At 39.0% G+C, this 19,231-nt stretch overlaps 1 protein-coding gene across 1 annotated transcript in view; it reads left to right on the forward strand.

The window, feature by feature from the left end:
• Positions 1-19,231, forward strand: part of LOC138696784 (G1/S-specific cyclin-D2-like) — a 127,952-nt gene that overhangs the window by 23,918 nt on the left and 84,803 nt on the right. Inside the window, exon 3 of the mRNA XM_069822188.1 lies at positions 5,722-5,878. Coding sequence (XP_069678289.1) covers positions 5,722-5,878 — 157 coding nt within the window. The remainder of the gene's footprint in view (positions 1-5,721; positions 5,879-19,231) is intronic.

The raw sequence follows: 19,231 nt of genomic DNA on the forward strand, positions 1-19,231 counted from the left end.
TTATAGGCTTTGACGGTAACAACTTTTGTCAGGTTTGCTATGCTGCAATCTAGTTGTTACATACGGAGTCACGTCATAACTCCCATTTGAATTGTATTAGCGACTGTACTGTCATCTCGTGTTTGTTTACGGCGGACGGGTGGCGATCCTGGAGGTTGTCTTCAAAGTGCTACCGATTTTAACATAGGGATGATCAATCTGTTATATATGTGATCTGGGGTATTACCACAGTCTAGTATATACAGTCACGAAGCTTGAGTTGTTGAGGGTACTAGGAACAATAGACTGTGCCGGTACTATTTCGCATTGTCTGTGATGAGGCGACAGTAGCGATCCTAGTGGTTAGCAGCTATCTATGGATGCATATTTACTACGAATTGAGCTTCGTGACTGTATATACTTGACTGTGGTATTATCAACAATGAGTATAGACTAGATCCTACGTTTATCACTGCATTATTAACGTGCAGGAGTTTTATATTTTAATTCTACCTTAAGTGGCTGTACTACTATAAAACAATTTGAGGGAACTGTGCTTACCGGAATTATTTATTTGTAATACAATTAATGCGGGACATAATTCACAGACCTTCGAGTTTGTAACAACACTTCATATGACATTATTTCATGAAACCATGTTAGTTTTCAGTAAGCATCACACTACTGCAAAATACAGAAATGCGATTTCGAGTTTTTAAAATTTTCTTTAATTTTTTTTTTCAGCATTGCAAAAAGTAATTCACTAACCGCGAATTATAAGTGACTTTTCAGTCGATCCTACGGGCTTCGATTTTCCAATCTGCATTCTCGACCTTAAAAGTGCCACAGTTCATGGTACATATATAAGTTACTATTAATTGCATTTGTAAATTTTACAACTTCTAAATTTAAGTATATTTGTAGGCCTATCATTAATTTAGCACAGATTCAAATAACATATATTAACATTCGTGTATCATCACCACCACCACCACCACCACCACCACCACCACCACCACCACCACCATCATCGGGGTTTTGATCATTTTATCTTTTGTGTCTCCTTAAAAATTGGCCTTCCTAGTAACCTTTTCCCTTTGGACTATAATTCATGGCCGCTCTTGCAATAACATTTCATTAAAACGTCTTCTCGGACTTGTTCTGTTGTTCGGCGTATTGTTCCACGGAAGTAATTCAATTTATTTAGTTTTTCAATGATTAATTGCTTTACAAAACATTTACTGAAAACATTGTTTACAAGTTTGTATATGGAGCAGAAACATGGACATTACGAGACGAAGTGAAGAGAAGCGACTAGAAGCATTTGAAATGTGAATATAGAGGAGGATGAAGCGTGTGAAATGGAATAAGAAACGAAACTGTGTTAGAAAGAGTGGACGAAGAAAGAATAATGCTGAAACTGATCAGGAAGAGAAAAATGAATTGGCTGGGTCACTGGCTGAGAAGAAACTGCCTACTGAAGGATTCTCTGGAAGGAATAGTGAATGGGAGGAGAGTTCGTGGCAGAAGAAGATATCAGATGATAGACGACATTGATACATGGATCATATGCGGAGATAAGAGGAAGGCAGAAAATAGGAAAGATTGGAGATTGCTGTGTTTACAGTGAAAGACCTGCCCTTGGGCAGAACACTATGAATGAATACAGTTTATTATGTCAACCGGCTGCAACTGTGTATTACACAACACAAGAGACACGAAAGTACCTAGACACACGTTCGCTCCTGTCCACAGACTTGGACGGCATGTATTCACGTTTATCTAAGTTGTGTTAAATACAATCAAACACTGGGCTTTACTGATTAGCAGAAATGATACTTCTGATGTAATGATTTGGCAAACATATTTGTTTTGATATCTCTTACCCCTAGCTGTTTGAAATCATTACATTTTTCGTCGCTCTGTAAATTGCGGATGCCCTTCAGATGGACACACGCAGATCGGTTTGTCTGATACCCCGAAATAAGTAGTAGGCAGGGGCATACGCAAGGGGAAGGGTTACAAGGTTTGAACCCTCCCTTTTTGAACTTCGTAAAAAGAAATTACATGTTTATATTTGAGTATTTTAATCCATAATCTTAATACTGGCTTTTAAGGAGCCCGGAGGTTCATTGTCGCCCTCACATAAGCCCGCCATTGGTCGCAAGATTAATCCAGTCTCTATCATCATATCCGACCTCCCTCAAATCCATTTTAATATTATCTTCCCATCTACGTCTCGGCCTCCCCAAAGGTATTTTTCCCTCCGGCTTCCCAACTAACACTATATGCATTTCTGGATTCGCCCATACGTGCTACATGCCCTGCCCATCTCAAATGTCTGGATTTAATGTTCCTAAGTATGTCAGGTGAAGAATACAATGCGTGCAGTTCTGTGTTGTGCAACTTTCTCCATTCTCCTGTAACTTCATCCCTTTTAGCCCCAGATATTTTCCTAAGCACCTTATTCTCAAACACCCGTAGTCTCTGTTCCTCTCTAAAAGTGAGAGTCCAAGTTTCACAACCATAAAGAACAACCGGTAATACAACTGTTTTATAAATTCTAATTTTCAGATTTTTTGACAGCAGACTAGATAATAAAAGCTTCTCAACCGAATAATAACAGGCATTTCCCATATTTATTCTGTGTTTAATTTCCTCCCGAGTATCATTTATATTTGTTACTATTGCTCCCAGGTATTTGAATTTTTTCACCAGAATAATACTAATAATACACAGAATTTAAAATATCAGTAATGTAAATTGTAAAAAATTTTAATAATGCCCCCCCCCCTTGACAAAATCTGCGTACGCCAATAGTAGAAGGTGAATGTCCCTTTGCGTTGTTTACATAAGTGACTTCATGGTAGAACAGAGCTTCATCCCACTTCTTGGTGAAGTAGAGCTAGCGTAAGCCGATGGAGTGGAACTATATTTTTGCGGAGTGCGACGTATGTTAAGACCGGACAGGCGTTGTGGAGTGCTACTTTCCCATTCTCACGCTGGTATTTAATAAAATATTCCGATGACGTCCCGATAATGCGGTACGTACATGTCATGGTGGAATGCTCTCGGTTGCCATCTTGAAAGGTGATGAGACCTGTCAGAACGCAACAGGTTGCCATCGGGGTAGCGAGGGTTCCCTTCAAGAGGAGGCGCGCTCTGCAATTAGTTCCGGCATTAGGCTGCTTTTGGCCAGCCATTAATTTAACAAGAAGTGGGCTGCCGTCAATCGAAAGAATTTTTCTTAAAAAGGAAAGAGTTTCCGTAGCTAATGAAATTAGTAAGGGAAGGTCATTTTGTGGTCATTTTATGGTCAGTTCTGTTGTGAGAAATACAAGGAACCCAATACAAGATTCGACATTTTTCAGTCTTATGTTCCTAACTTAATATTTACCTAATGTATACAGCAATTGTACCATACAATAGAAGAACACATTTGCTTTTATTGTTGTTGAGAATGTGGGACAATTTTAGCTTCATATTCTTCATTCTTGACAATTGATTTCTCTTCTGTATTAAACTGGTGTGCGAGCAACGTTGTGCTCAAAGAAAGAAACCAGAGGTTCTTGGCAGGCACACAATACAAAACAGTTTTACTACTGTCCGTCTGAGTGATTATGTCGCAGGGTCATCGAAAGTGGAAAATCACGTGACAGTTACTTAATAGGATCCTTTTATACATATGTATTATTACGTAGACGTCCAATTCTGAACAGCAAATGTTTCCAGGAAATAGCTAAGACTGGCCATTCACAGGCCTTTACAGAGGGGCTAGCAGAAATGGGTGGGGGGGGGGAACCGAGATGCGACATAACCATTCGGACAGACAGTACCTACGTTACGATTAGACTCCGGAAGTTTATGCACTATCAGTAAGAAAATACACATGCATCTATGCATTAGAATTGCTTAAATATGCACTAAATCGTATGCTGTAAAAATTACTATTTAGGCTAAGAATTTTTTTGAGTTGCTACTTTATTGTAATATAATTATACAGTAATTTTATTATATAAATAATGTAATAATGACAATATTAAAATAATAACAAAATGAAATACTAATGAAAGTCATGTAATTTGCATGTAAAACGTGCGACAATACAACTAATAAAGATAAACCACTAAAAATACAATCTATTGATACACATGATGATATTAGACCAGGGGAACTCGACCTTATGAATACTGCGGGCCAATATTAAGAAAAAAGTTCTCTTGGAGGGCCGCAAGCATCCTCCAATAATAAGTAATTTACATTTAATAAATGTCTTACTAATTAGCGATCACTGTAATTTATAGTAATTAATAGTACAAGTCCAAATATTCTTTTGAATTTTAAGTTTGAAACTTTATTATCGGTCCGCAGCAAACATAGTGGCGGGCCGCGGGTTGTGCATCGCTGTATTAGACTATTAATTTTTGATCCTACAGATTTCTGTTATGGTTATTAGACTGTTCATTAATACGGAGAAGTCCACCGCTGTGGAGTAATCTAACCGTGAAACGAGCGGACCCTGGTTCAAATTCTGATTGGGACAAGTTACCTGGTTGAGGTTTTTCCGGGGGTTTCCCTCAGCCCATTAAAAGTAAATGCTGGGTGACTTTCGGCGCTGGACCCTGGACTCATTATCACCTTCATATAATTCAGATAACCACAGCAGTTGATAAAGCGTCGGTCGTAAAATAACCCACTAAAAAGATATACGGGGAAAAATTCGCTCCGGCACTGGGGATCGAACCCAGGACCCCAAATTATATGTACTGAGCGTTCTACCACTGAGCTACGCCGGGGTTCATTCACTGAGGGTCCTGGGTTGATTCCCAGTTCCAAAGCGAATTTTTCTTCGTTATTAGGGTCTAATATATAATAACCATAACAGAGAATTCTGTGGGATAAAAAATTAACAATATCTTCATATAGATCTAATTGTCTAACAGTACAGCTCATGCATTTTGTCAAGACACTCGCGATGTGCAGTACGGGAACAACGTTTCTGTGGAGAGGGTAGGAGTAGAAGGGAAGGTCGGGCGTTTGTCTACTGAGTTCAAGGCAAAAACTAACCCATTCCCCTATAATTCGTAAGTAGACTCATCCGATCTCGTACGCAGCTCTATAGGAAGAGTGGGGGAGTATCTTGACAAAATGCATGAGCTGTACATTAACTGTTGGTTCCCAGCCGTCCAAGTTATTCATGAGTGCACTCCTATAAATTACATAATACATATAATGTCGAAAACGTTGAAAAAAACCAAAGGAATGAAGTTCGATCTGGTGCTGTCATAGCTCAGTGGTAGAGTTTTCAGTACGTAGAATTGAGAGTCCTGGGTTCGATTCTCAGTGCCGAAGCGAATTTTTCTCCGTTATTGATAAATAATTTGACAGGTGCATAGCTTTACTATGCTGCAGATCTTTACGTAGAACTACGTGTGGGTATGATCACCTGTCGAGAGGTGCATAGTGTTACTATACTGCATATCCAGAACTAGGTCTACGTGCGGATGGTGCGACAAATGGAACTAGGTTGTGTATGCAATCATCATTTATTGCCAAGTCGCCCTGGGTGGCAGAGCTGGTATAGTTCTGGCCTTCTGTGCCCGAGATTGCGGGTTCGATCCCTGCTCAGGTCGGTGGCATTTAAGTGTGCTTAAATGTTCAGTGTTATTCGGTAATGTGTACACTACGTAGATTTAGAAATGAAAGTGCAGTAGCCTACATTTTGTTAATTGTATATTGCAGAACTGGGAGCTGCTCGTTCTGTCGAAGCTACAGTGGACGGCGACAGCAGTGACCGGCTTCGACTACGTGGACCACATTCTGGAGAGAGTCGAATGGTCCAAGGAAAACTCTCTGATCCGCAGACATGCTCACACTCTTGTAGGACTCTGCTACACCGGTAAGTTTCGTTTTCATTATTTTATTGTAGTGTTTGGTCAAAACTTACAGAGAAATGCATGAGGCTTCCATTTCAATAGCAAATCATGTCCGCCATGCTTCGTGTAACCTGCAACACTTTGCCACTTCGAGATAATATTTTTATTGTGGATTACATTTACTGATGTGAATACAAACTTTTGATGAAAAAAAGCTAGGGTGTGTTGTTCTAGGGCTCGGAAGTTGATGCCCTTAAAAAGTAAAACGTATGCTCAAATAAATTAAGAGAAATACCTTTCCTTTAAGAGTATGAATGTTGATTAGTATGAACTCACATTATTCCTTAGAGGTTGAAGCAGTACTGGTTCCGTTGTCTAAAATCAATTATGAATTGAGGTTTTAAACTGAGGAACTGCGCCTGCTGTCCATGAAGACGCTTTTGAATCGTGAAAACGTTTTTCCACGTCACACGAAGTTATTGGGGCATGTTTAAATGATATTAATTGTTACACAGCCAAAGGTAAATCTTACTATGCGATGGAACATTTTCCTTTGAGAGTGCCTCAAATATCGTACAACTGTTAGTAGGTAGGCTATCCACGATTTTAAATAATGTTAGTCATTTTTTCCTTTACTTTTTGCCCTACACTGCCAGGAACAGAACTCATATTAGATTTATTTTTTTTAAGCGGCTAGTGACACATACAAGGGAGTGCTAACAATTTCTAGTGGCGTGATTGGTTTTGATAAATCGGAAAAGTGAACAATTTCCCTACCAATATATTCTGTGCTGTTTTATTGAGACGTAGCATTATTCGGAGTTTAGGGAATTAGCCACGCCTTTTAACTGCTTGTAGTTCTTCTTCTTCTTCTTCTTCTTGTCTTAATAGGCTCCAAGCCCGTTCCACCCAGAAATCGAGTCTTTCCATTTTTTCTTCGGTCTTCCAGGTAGACTACTCTCTTTCCGGCATCTGAGATGTTACCCCGTGCAACACGTACAATCCTGTCTAATGTCATATAGGATACATGCTGATTCCATTCAACAAGTCTTCTAACAGTCCAGTCAATTATTGCTTCTATATGCAGCTGCCTTCTTATTTCTTCATTTCTCATCATATTTCTCCCAGATTTATGTAATTTTTTTCAGTATATTAATTGTATTATATATATATATATATATATATATATATATATATATATATATATATATATATATGGGTCGGCCTGTGTAGCGCATTCGGTAGAGTGCTGGCCTCTGTGCCCGAGGTTACAGGTTCGATCTCGGTCTATATACCGTATATAAGACTTCATCGAGAACACCAATTACACGAGCGAGTTTACTCGACTCCACTTGCACTGCAAAAGGACAAAATTCCTTTCAATTTGGAGACTTACACCTTCCGACATTTCTGTCTCCATCCTGCGGTCAGCTTTTCGAGCGCATCTACCCCCCACCATATGTGGTGCCTAAGAGGCTTTTCCCCATAAAAATTTTCCAGAGCTTTATTGGAGCAGCGAAACCCGGAGTGAGAAAAGTGGGCAACAGGCTTGGAGCTCACATATTCAGTTTCTCTGTTTCGAACTCCATTTGAAAGGACGTATTTTCGCGTACCTTTTAAATTTCTCTTCCCGTTTTCCCTCTCTTTCAATTCAATTAAGCCACGTTTTCTATCAGGTTAATTGATTCTGGTGGAGGTAAAAGTGAAATATTAGCTGCTGTAAATAACTGAACTCTTTGATGGACATTTAACAAAAAGTTTCTTTATGGAGTCATGCAAGCCAGCCACCTAGCACGTGATGTTAGTGTGTTCGTATTTCATTGCTGTGGTTCTCGCATTCTATCTTCCACGCAACTCCCTGCTTTTTGCATTCATCGGGGGGGGGGGACTTTTAAATCTTATAAATATACCAATAGTCGTAAATATCATGCATTTATAAAAATGACGAAAATATGCATTCATATGAAACATAAAACCATGATTGATAAACAAAAAAATTGATGATTTTATTCTTATAGATAATGTGTAGGCATGAAGTTATTGGCTTCTAGGAAAAATTATGCAAATGCATGAATTTCCGGGACCTAATTACTGCATTAGCCATTTTTTACAGCACGTCCACAGCAGCTTTGTATAATAATCGCTATTTCTCGAACCCATCGGCTGTGCAAAGATTTCTTCTATAAATAGACTATACTGGATTACATTTCTACTCTCTAACGCATGGTTTTTCTTTCGATTATTTTCATCTACAAGACGTGATAACTACGTCTCCAGCAGCGCCAATACTCTCGTATATAAAACAGTGTCAGTATCGAAGCTCTACCTGTCGGGTATGATGAAAGTGTGGCTATGTGAGAGGTCTTGTATCCTTGAAGCTAATTGTTCTTAGAAGCACTTCGGTCATTCATACGAATGCTTGGCGCCGTAGTGTGCTAAACATGGGATCGACGATTCTTCGAGGAAGAATGACTCAATATCGGAACAAGTAAACAAAAACTAATAGCCTCACATAACACACTAGTCAGCCGGGTCACCATGTCGACCATTCAATGCTAAGTATAATATTATTGTCGCCAGTCGATGCCAGAGTCTGATGAGTGTTGAGTAGAACGAGATAGCCTGTAGGAGATTCTGGAAGAGATATTATGAAAATACGCGCGATATCTAGTGTCACAAGAAGAGATCGGTTATCGCTACGGGTAACCCCAAGTTTTAATGAAACCCAGAGTTTGAAGAGTACACTCACTCGTACACACATGGGTTAATTTATAGTCATAGGTGAAGGTGGACAACCATTATTGCATAATTTTACTTTTAATGCGATAAGACATATTTCTGTACCTAGAGTTCATGAGAAAACTCCTTCCCCTTGAGGAGTCGAACCAGCGCGCATTCCGTAACTCGAGTTCTAGGCAGGATGCCTTAGACCACTACGCTACGGCGCGGGACAAACACGCTCCAATACTTTCCCAGAAATATAGATTATTTAAAGCGATTTGTTTGAATAAAACCTCTAATCGTCTTTATCGCCATCGTCATTATCATCAACATACCGTTCTTGTAATCACCATATCGTTTTTGTCATCGCCGCATATCTTTTGTTCATTTTGTCATCACCATGTTTTTTTTTTTTTCATTTTCATATCCCTTTTTCGATTTTATCACTTCATATATCCTTTTTTTCGTTTTTGTTATCTTTGATATTCTTTTTATGTTTTGTCATCTTTAAGTCTTTTTGTCATCGCCATACCGTTTGCCATAGTTACATCGCTTTTTATCATTCCCGTACCGTTTTTTCATCGCTATACCTTTTTATTTATCATCGCCACACCGTTCTTGTCGTCGTCGTCGTCGTCGTAATTCTCTTTTTGTCGTGGCTATGTCATCGTTATATCATCGTCGTCATACCGTCTTATTGTCGTTACATTGGCATTTACTGACCTATTGCTGTCACTTGGCAGAAGCGCAGTTCTTGGTACTTTTGTTTCCTTTATTTAGGTTGGTATTTCCTTTTCCTTTTTTATTTGTTTTGGTGTATTTTTCGTGATTACGTAGCATTGAAATGTAAGTGAACATTTCAATAACGTGGATTAAGATTGCATGCATAACGTTTGGTGTTATCCTGTGTTGTCTCAAGAAATTGAATGTCCTGCGAGAGACGCCCTCTTTGTTTTTTTTTTCTCGATTTCACTGTCATTGTCATACGTGAAAAGTGTGGGCCATATTCTTAGCGCGGGCTTCCGGAGGATGATCAGCGAACTAACGTTTTTCGTATTCATAAACCAGTGTTAGCGATATGATATGAATCCTGTACAAGTAATCAGTCTATAGCCGGGACTAGTTTAGCACGCTCGTAGCGCGGGCTAGCGAAATGTCTAAGCATAGCACCCTGTGATTCTATACTTCACTGTTACTATATAGTGTTTGTACAGCCTAGCGTTATGCAACCCTCCTGACTACCGAAGGTAATAAGTTGCCTAGCTCCTCGGCGCTTGAACTGCAGGCTTGCTCTGTTGTATTTCTATGCTATGCAAAGTAAACAATTGGCAGAATTTTGAGAAGGTTGTTAGAGGTATACTAAGTCTTCCGACTTCATTGGGGTATTCTTCGGACCAGAACCAATCGGAGGATATTATTACACTAGTCAGTCGCAACGTTGGACGTTCGGCCACGATATGGATGAAAGAAAAAAAAAGCGTATTGTAGTCTTAGCACAGTGATTGGCAGTGAACCCTGGTATTCTCTGAGAAATTGAACCGTTTAATTTAGTTCCTTCGGTTTAGTATTTTAAATATGTTACTGTATAAATCAACATTTCAACGTCATCTCGTCGAATAGTCATATTATACAGGGTTTTCATTTCAAAACTTCCCAGTCTAAATAATTAATTATTTAAATTGAATTCAATTTAAACAAAAAAAAAAAACACGTCAATTTAGATATTGAGGGGGAAGTCTGAAATCAGGCTTAGTTGTATTTTAGATTTCACCCCCACCCTTCCCCACTTCCAAATTTCAAATGGCACCCCTATATTTTTATACTTAAATATAAAAGCTCATTCAATTGTTTATACACCTCATTCATTTATTTTCGCATCTTTTGTTTTATATCGTCGCCTGGTAACCTGTATTTTTGTTATTATTAGTTGATTTTAGAATGAAAATACAGCTTATTTTGTGTAATTTCTTAAATTTAATCAATAAGGATGATTTATGTTCTCTCTTGAAGGGTATACACCATTTTAAAATAATTTAATACACAAACACAACTATTATATGAAATGCTCAATAAGTTTTTTGTAGCTTTATTCTTTTCAACTCTAATCAACAATAACAACCCAGGTTGCCAGGGGACGATAGAAAACAAAAGATGCGAAAACAAATGAATGACGTGTATAAACAATTGAATGCTCTTTCATATTTAATTACAAAAAGAGTCTATAGGGATGCCACTTGAAATTTCGAAGTGGGGGTGGCTGGGGGTGAAATATAAAATGCAATTAAACCTGGTTTCAGATTTCCTCTCAATATCTAAATTGAGGTGTTTTTGTTTAAATTGAATTCAGTTTAAATAATTAGTTATTTAGACTGGGAAGTTTCGAAATGAAAGCCCTGCATAGTCATCGTCACATTGTAATCGTATCGACATCTCGTAATCTAGTCTGTAAAAATAATAGTGGGCATTACGGAGACAAGCTGTTGATTCCAGTGTATTTATATCCCATATATCTTCGTTTTTTTTATTTCGTACTTCCGTGTTGGCTGCTGAAGGTACCGCGTACCAGGTAGTCAGACCAAGCCATATTCGAACCCACGCCCGATATCAGCATCGAATCAGGATATCAGGTCGTTACACCTAAGTGACGCTGGCTGCCTGTTCGAGTTGCGAGAGAATTTAAGATCGCTGAAATGAGGCGTTTCTGGAATACGAAAACTCTTGCGTAAATTGTTATTCTTTGAGAAATGAACATCTGTAGCAAGGTCAAAACAATATACTATTGGTCGATAATTGGAGCCATTAGACGACGGAGCAAGTTGCCAAATCTTAAACCCAATACTAATGAGATGTGTTTACAACAGTGTTGTCCAATTCTCATTCTACGTTTACCGCTCATACACCTACGAGACACTGGACTGGGAGAGCAATGTGACTGTTGTATTACACCGCTTCTCGGTTATGCCACGGGATCATTGATTTTCGAGGGAGGGGAGTAGTAAACAGCGTTATGCGCTGTAACCAATGCCTGCAAATTTTCAACATCATTAAGTGATTTTGGTCGAATGGGCTGCAAATATAGAACGGAAATGAAATCCGATGTATTAAATGCTCTAAAACTTTAAATGAAACTTCAACCGGACAAGAAATGATATTATGAAAATTTAATATTTAATATTGATTACGTAAATCTAACATTATTTTATCTTCTTTTTACGAATGTGCCCAACATGCTGTTCATTTTCAGCAAAGCACAATCGTAGAAGTTTTCCCCACTCATAGAGAACACGCTGATGCATCTCAGAGGTGAAATTTCTGTTTTCTACATTTTTTAAGCTACGTCCTTGATTTGTGTACACATAATCACAGTGTGATAAATAATGATGTGGTGAAGTTTCATTTCTGTGAGTCAACTAGTTTCTGAGTTAACAACAATATTATGAAAAATTTGCATATTTCAAAATGAAATGTGTGGCTCAATTTTTAGTAAAATGTTTGAATTTTTTGTTTGCAAGACTAGTGGCATATTTACAAAAATATCACACATCAGTTTTTCTATATCTTACTACAGAAGTGGGGAAACATTTTTATAACCACTGCATAACTAAAAATAAAAATTTTCTATTGCTACTATAAATATTTCATTTTTATTTAAAAAAGTATTACTTTAATCATAAAACCAATTGTGTTATTTTGTTGATCACAGTGTGTGGAACATGCAGTAAAAATGTCATGTTCCTAGCATCAAAATTGTAAGAGCCTTTACACTTCGAACCTGACGAAATGTGTTACAAAAAATGTGAGAAAACAACTTGTAAAATTTGCATGGAATTGATTTTCAAGAGTGCAGCCACTTATATATTTCCTAATTTTTATGCTTTCGAGCGCCGTAGAGCATTGAAACTTGTTGAATATATATCGCGGGTGCTCGTGTAAAGGGGGTTAAGTTGATTTGGCTAAACTGGAATAAGTACAGATTAACTATTCTCAATTATTTTTCTGTTGTGTTAAAGGGGTTAAGTCATTCTTCCATGTATGATACAGTTACAATGCTCCATATTTTGTGACAAAGGGGTTTTATTCAATACCAAAGAAGAAAAGTTTACATACCTTGCAATTTGACTTAACCCCCTTTACACGAGCACCCGCGATATAAGAGATTGCTGATTCATTTTTACAAGAAAACGGAAATGCGATTTTTTGTTGAACAATACCAAAATTTCACTTGTGACTCCCCCCCTTAAAATACTGCGGTTACAAGCACCTCTTCCAGGTGGCCTGGGTTCGATTCCCGGTCAGGACAAGTTACCTGGTTGAGGTTTTTTCCGGGGTTTCCCTCAACCCAATATGAGCAAATGCTGGGTAACTTTCGGTGCTGGACCCCGGACTAATTTCACCGGCATTATCATCTTCATATCATTCAGACACTAAATAACCTAAGACAGGGGTCGTCAGCACAGAGCACGCTGGGGCTTGTCTCTCTTACCCGCGGAAAACGCAGTGCACTAGGGTGCACCCCGTAGTTGCTAGCGGGTATGCTCTCTATCTCTCCCTGTTGCACGACAGTGTACACGGGACAGCACATTTCAGCGAGTGCTGACGACCACTGATCTAAGATGTTGATAAAGCGTCGTAAAATAACCTACTAAAATAAAAAAAAAAAACAAGCACCTCTTCTTAAGAACCATCTTCCTTCACATGTCTGTACACTTAATTGTACTCCATTTGCAAGTCTGATGTCACTACTCTGTTTCTACTGACGGAATAATATGCTGTGTGATCAACCGCATCCTTTTATCTGCAGCAGGAGGATATTGCGTCGGATCGCATCGGATCGGATAAGATTACATTCTCGTCTATGTCGAATAGATAGTGTGAATGATTGGCGACTCCATTGAGAAATTATGAAGTGATATAAGACTCCATTTGTTTTTCTTTCACCTCCTGCAAGCTGTAGCACATCATGTTACTATGCTATGTTCCATGATTGACCAAGTGGGTCGAAGACCTATAAACACGGTTTTCGCGATATACGGGTACTGGTGGTCGAATGTGTGCGTCGCAGTCTTCAGACAAAGAATACTTGTATTTAGTAAATGGCTTTATAACACACACCTTGCATTTTTACTCGGGGTGTATACCCTCGACCAAGGCCGGTAGTACGCCCATATTATTGCTGCTATTTGCGTTGTAGGAAGTGCAATGAACCGTCGCAAACACTAACCACACAAGTGGGTTTCTTCAAGAACAGAACAGGGCTGTACAGCTTCCTACTTTTGTCAGTAATGGCAATTCTTGTCTTTCTTTTTGACGTGAATACGTCTTTAAAATCAGACCGACACATGAAGTACCAGGATGGAAACGGCGATGTAACGTTTGCAGGGTGATCCACCCTACTTTCGTGACTAATAGCACGATAATAATTGAAATATAATGTGCTCTCGTTCGATCGGGAATACTACAGTACGATACGAACTTGATCTTGAATTGGTGCGAGACGCGTGTGGGAGTCCGCGGCGACTGGCGGTCATTTTGGATTTGGGAAAAAATTGCACTTGCGGCTCGCGACAGGATCATCTTGGCCGTCTGCGCATGCGTGGAATCCTAGATCATATACCCTCAGATTGCTCGACGTTATATGTTTTGACGGTAACAACTTTTGTCAGGTTTACTATGCTGCCATCTAGTTGTTACATAAGGAATCACGTCATAACTTCCATTTGAATTGCATTAGCGACCGTACTGCCATCTCGTGTTCGTTTACGGCTGATGGGTGGCGATCCTGGCGGTTGTTATCTTCAAAGTGCAACCGATTTTAACCTAGGAATGAGCAATCTATATGTGATCTGGGGTGGAATGCACGGACTTGGTTAATAAAAAACCTAAATCAACCAAACCTAACCTTTCTATATGCAAGATGTGTAGCCGAACCTCGAAGGGAAGTTCTTGATTTGATTTTGTATATACACGTGAAAATAAATCCAAGACAGGATCACGTCGGCACTGCATGAGAGGCCCACGCATGCGGCACAGCCAAACTGTTCCTGTCACGAACCCCTTCTAAAATTGTCGGGCAGTATATCTCGCGATTGCGATGTGATAGAGCGCTGATTTTGGCGCCAAACAAAAGATCCCGCCTAGATCTGTCGATTTAAGCGAAAAGTATTCCCGTAAAACCCACGGCCTTGTCCGTAACACATACATACCCAGATTTTTCTTATTTCTTTATTTTCTTTAGTTCTCTAATTCTTCCATATCTTTCCATTATATCCGTTTCCTCGTATAATTTTTATATTCTTTCCTCTTGTACCTTTTCTTTTTGTACCTCTTTTTATACATCCTTCACATATTCCTTTATTTCTTATGTACCTCCCTTTTTGTATATAATTTCCTTTTTGTACCGTACCTACTTTCCTTCTTTCTTCACTCCGTTTTCCTCTTGCAACCTATTTTCTTGCACCTTCTGTAAATCCTTTCCTTTTTGTACCGGTACCTCATATCCTCTCGTACCTCCTTTGCTCTAGTATCTTTCTTTCTTTGTTTCCCTTTGTGTTTTTTTCTTGCCACCCCTTTTCATCTTGTACCACATTTTCTTCTTGTATCACCTTCCCTCTCACATCGCTTTCTACTTTTTTTCTTCTCTTCCTCCTTCTGCTTTCTCTGCATTTTCTAGTGTCTTTTCTGCCTCTTTTCGTGTTCTGACCTCACCCCTTGTCGCTCTTTGCATTCCTCCCTCTCCCCTGTATTTTCTCGCTCCCCCTTTCTCTCTCTCTCTCTCTCTCTCTCTCTATGTTCCCATTCCTATTGTTTCCATCTCATACCCATTCTCTCACCATATCCTCTCTCTTCTTCTTCTTGTGACCTCATGTGTTACTTCATTTCTTCTTCATTTTGTTTCTGATTGACTTCTTACTTCACACGTCGAGTCGGAGGTAGTCGTAGCTATATGAGATTCCAGTAACTGCATTCTGTGGGGATATAAGTGAATTGCAAATTGTAATGGAAGCTCGACAGCTTTTCGCAACTGATGGCGTGGTCACCCCTGTTCGCAGTGTTACAGGAGTAGTTTATGTAATGCAAATGCTGCTTTCCCATTTCGGAAGACCGGGACTCGGACATACGGGGTCAGGTGCGAATTGTGGAGCGCGAGTCATTACTGTCCTCGGCAAATGAACTCGTGACACGTCTTTTCCACCCGGCTCCTAGCGCACTCCATGGCGGTACAAACGCTTCAGAATTTCAAGTTACCGTACTTTAGCGTATGCGTTTTTTTCCCCTCGTCCGGTCTTACATGTTCCTTGTCAACATCTGATTTGTCGCTAAAATTAGATAATGAACAAGACGCATAAACTTTTTTCTATTCTAAAATCACGCACCTTCACTTAGGACTTGTACGAGTATAACTAGGCCTACTTATTATTTTTTTTATTAATTGTTAATGGATGAAATGTTATGTTTTATTTAATGACGCTTGCAACTGCCGAGGTTATATCAGCGTCGCCGGTGTGCCGGAATTTTGTCCCGCAGGAGTTTTTTTACATGCCAGTAAATCTACTGACATGATCCTGTCGCATTTAAGCACACTTAAATGCCATCGACCTGGCCCGAGATCGAACCCGAAACCTCGGGCATAGAAGGCCAGCGCTATACCAACTGCGCCAACCAGGCCGACTTGATGGATGAATAATACTTCAGGAAATATATTAATAAAACGTATTACAAAAACAGAAGAATAATGCTGCTACCAATTACATAACATTTACTTTGTCCTTATATCAAGTGTGAAAAAAAATATATATATAATTCTGTCAAGTCGCCCTCGGTAGCGTAGTTGGTATAGCACTGGCCTTCTATGCTCGAGGTTGCGGGTTCGATCCCGGCCGAGGTCGATGGTATTTAAGTGTGCTTAAATGCGACAGTCTCATGTCAGTAGATCTAGTGGCATGTAATAGAACTCCTGCGGGAAAAATTCTGGCACACCGGCGACGCTGGTATAACCTTTGCAGTTGCGAGCGTCGTTAAATAAACCATAATTTAATTTAATTCTGTCAAAAGTCGAATTAAAAATGTTCGTGAAAAATCCACGTTTTCTACATTCCCAATACCGGAAAAGTTGTTTCGAGAGCATGTCATCTTTGTCTGTGTCTATGACTTCTTCTACGAGTGAACTACTGTATTGCTTGGATTTTGTTCATTTTAGTTATCAGTGGGAAGGATGTAAAGGAAAATATATATTTTAATAAAACGAATATTTGTATGGCATTAAAAACACTTAATCAGGATCCGCTTCAGAATCGGCACATGATTTTCTTCGCGATTTTTTTAATTACGCACATTTAACTGAAAGGAATTTTTTTTTTTCATAATGTTTTTCACCTTCTCCTTTCATACAAACTTACAATCCAGGCCGGTATAGAGGAGGGTGTATAATATGTGGACCAATACTTGACAGGCACATTGCAAGCCTCACTGGTCGTATGATTAGCACGGAACAGGGTCACCGCTGAGACAACACAGGACAGTACATGACAAGGAATAAAGGTCAAGTCCCGTGGACGGAAAATAAAGCTCTTCCATTGATCATGCCGAGAATCGAACTATAGACCGCTTGGATGGGAAACACATACGCTATTTAAAGACCCAAGACTGCGGACACTAAAAGGAATAAGCCGTATTTCGTACCATACTTATCATGTATCGTACAGTATGTTACTTGATATATGTCACGATGTGGTACCATACACACGATATGTATGGTGTAATACCTATAGTAAGACGTACATGATACAATACAATATGGTACATGCATACACAACATAACATACATACAGAACGAGTCAGGAGGAAAGGTATATACATGGTTTGAGAGGTGATAATATTGGTAATTCTGAACAAAAAGTGTATGAACATAATGTCCTGTTGTTAACGATTTCGGAGAAAACTAATGGAAACAATGAGGAACGTGAAAAGTGCAGGTGCTAAATTAAAACATCGTTATCTTATGTTCTGTTTAATTGTGTATCTTTCTTTAGAGAAGATATTAAAAAAGTCCCCCGTCAACTCCACTGCACTTTGCAGTTCTTGTAGACAGCTGCTGTGTTGCTGATCTGAGCTGATTCAGACATTCCTTTACTTGAGCACAAGCATGTAAAATACGAGCGAGAAGTTTCCACTTTGCGCTTGTAGACTTCGCTCTTAAGCCAACTCCACGCACAGTAATCCAATGTAGTAAAGTCGGGTGACCTCGGTGGCCAAGAAATGACTCCACCGCGACCGATCCAACGCCCACGATAAGTTTCATTGATCGTACTACAACGTAATGTCTTTTGGTTGTGTTCGCAAATGAGTGCTGATGAAGGACATGAGACTGACGCTCGTGATTTTCAAACAGCTGTATATCAGATTCTGTTAAGAACAGGGCATATGTTCATAGAAACATTTTTGTTCAGAATCACCAATATTATCTCCCATCACATCATGTACCTTTCCTACTGACTCGCCCTGTATATAACAAATATGCATACATACAGGTTGAACCGTAAGTAATATTAATTTAAGGGATTATTCTTTGAGACATTTCAAACAAAAAAGTTTGATACAATTTTGCTCGTTTTTGCTTCCTTTTCGAAATAACTACTTTCTATGAAAGTTTTGATAGCGTGTTTTGGGAAAGCTATTCATTTAATTCTCAATATACTCATTCAATTTTTATAATAAATGATTGAAATAATTAGTGTTTTGTCCTTTAAATATGTAGAAATTTGATCCTAACAAATGTAATTTTTCGTTTTGAAAAGGAATTTCAAAATATCACATTTCCTGCGATCTAATTTCTGCACATTTAAAGACCAAAACTAAAATTATTTCAATCAATCAGCGATGTATGCAATGGAGGGGGAAGGAACTGGCCATCCTACCTAATCTCCTGGCTTAATTGCCTCATGAGTGATGCCTTATTGGTGTGACGAGGTTTCAAACCTGTCTTGGACAGTTGACTAAACAGACAAAAAAATATTGTAAAACATTTCCTGCAAGTTGAGAGCGGATCTTTCCTCGGAGTCGATCATTATACTGTGCCGCCACTGGACTGAGGTGAGGACAGGAGTACCTATCTTGTCTTATCACTCTGGAACACCGGAAGTACTTCACTTTTAGAACATGAGTAACCCAACAATAATTTATTCTGTGGAGTCTTGAGAGTGGATAGAATTTAGTGCTGCGCAGGCAGAAGCCATGCCCTCCTGTGATAAGAACAGAAACAATAGCCCCATTGTTGTGGCGACAGTCAATCAACATTAGACACAGCTACTTGTATCATCCGTGATTAAGTCCAATAATGCGGAGATAACACCAGCTGAAACTTAATTCTCTTGTAGCCAAGTAACAAATTCACGTCAAGAGGTTTGCATCGTTTTGAACCAGTTTCACAATGGGAGCTGATTTCACCATCGGAGATTAGGGAGGAATTAGGTGATTTCAGTTATATAATAATAATAATAATAATAATAATAATAATAATAATAATAATAATAAAAACGTGGAATAAATATGGAAAATTCCTGGTTGGGAAGTTCATGAAGAGGTCCACTGCATTTATGAAGACGGCTCTCACAGAAGAGCGAATATCATCATCATCATCATCATCATCATCATCATCA

The sequence above is a fragment of the Periplaneta americana genome, chromosome 3, assembly GCF_040183065.1.
Source record: "Periplaneta americana isolate PAMFEO1 chromosome 3, P.americana_PAMFEO1_priV1, whole genome shotgun sequence".
NCBI classification, from domain to species: Eukaryota; Metazoa; Arthropoda; class Insecta; order Blattodea; family Blattidae; genus Periplaneta; species Periplaneta americana.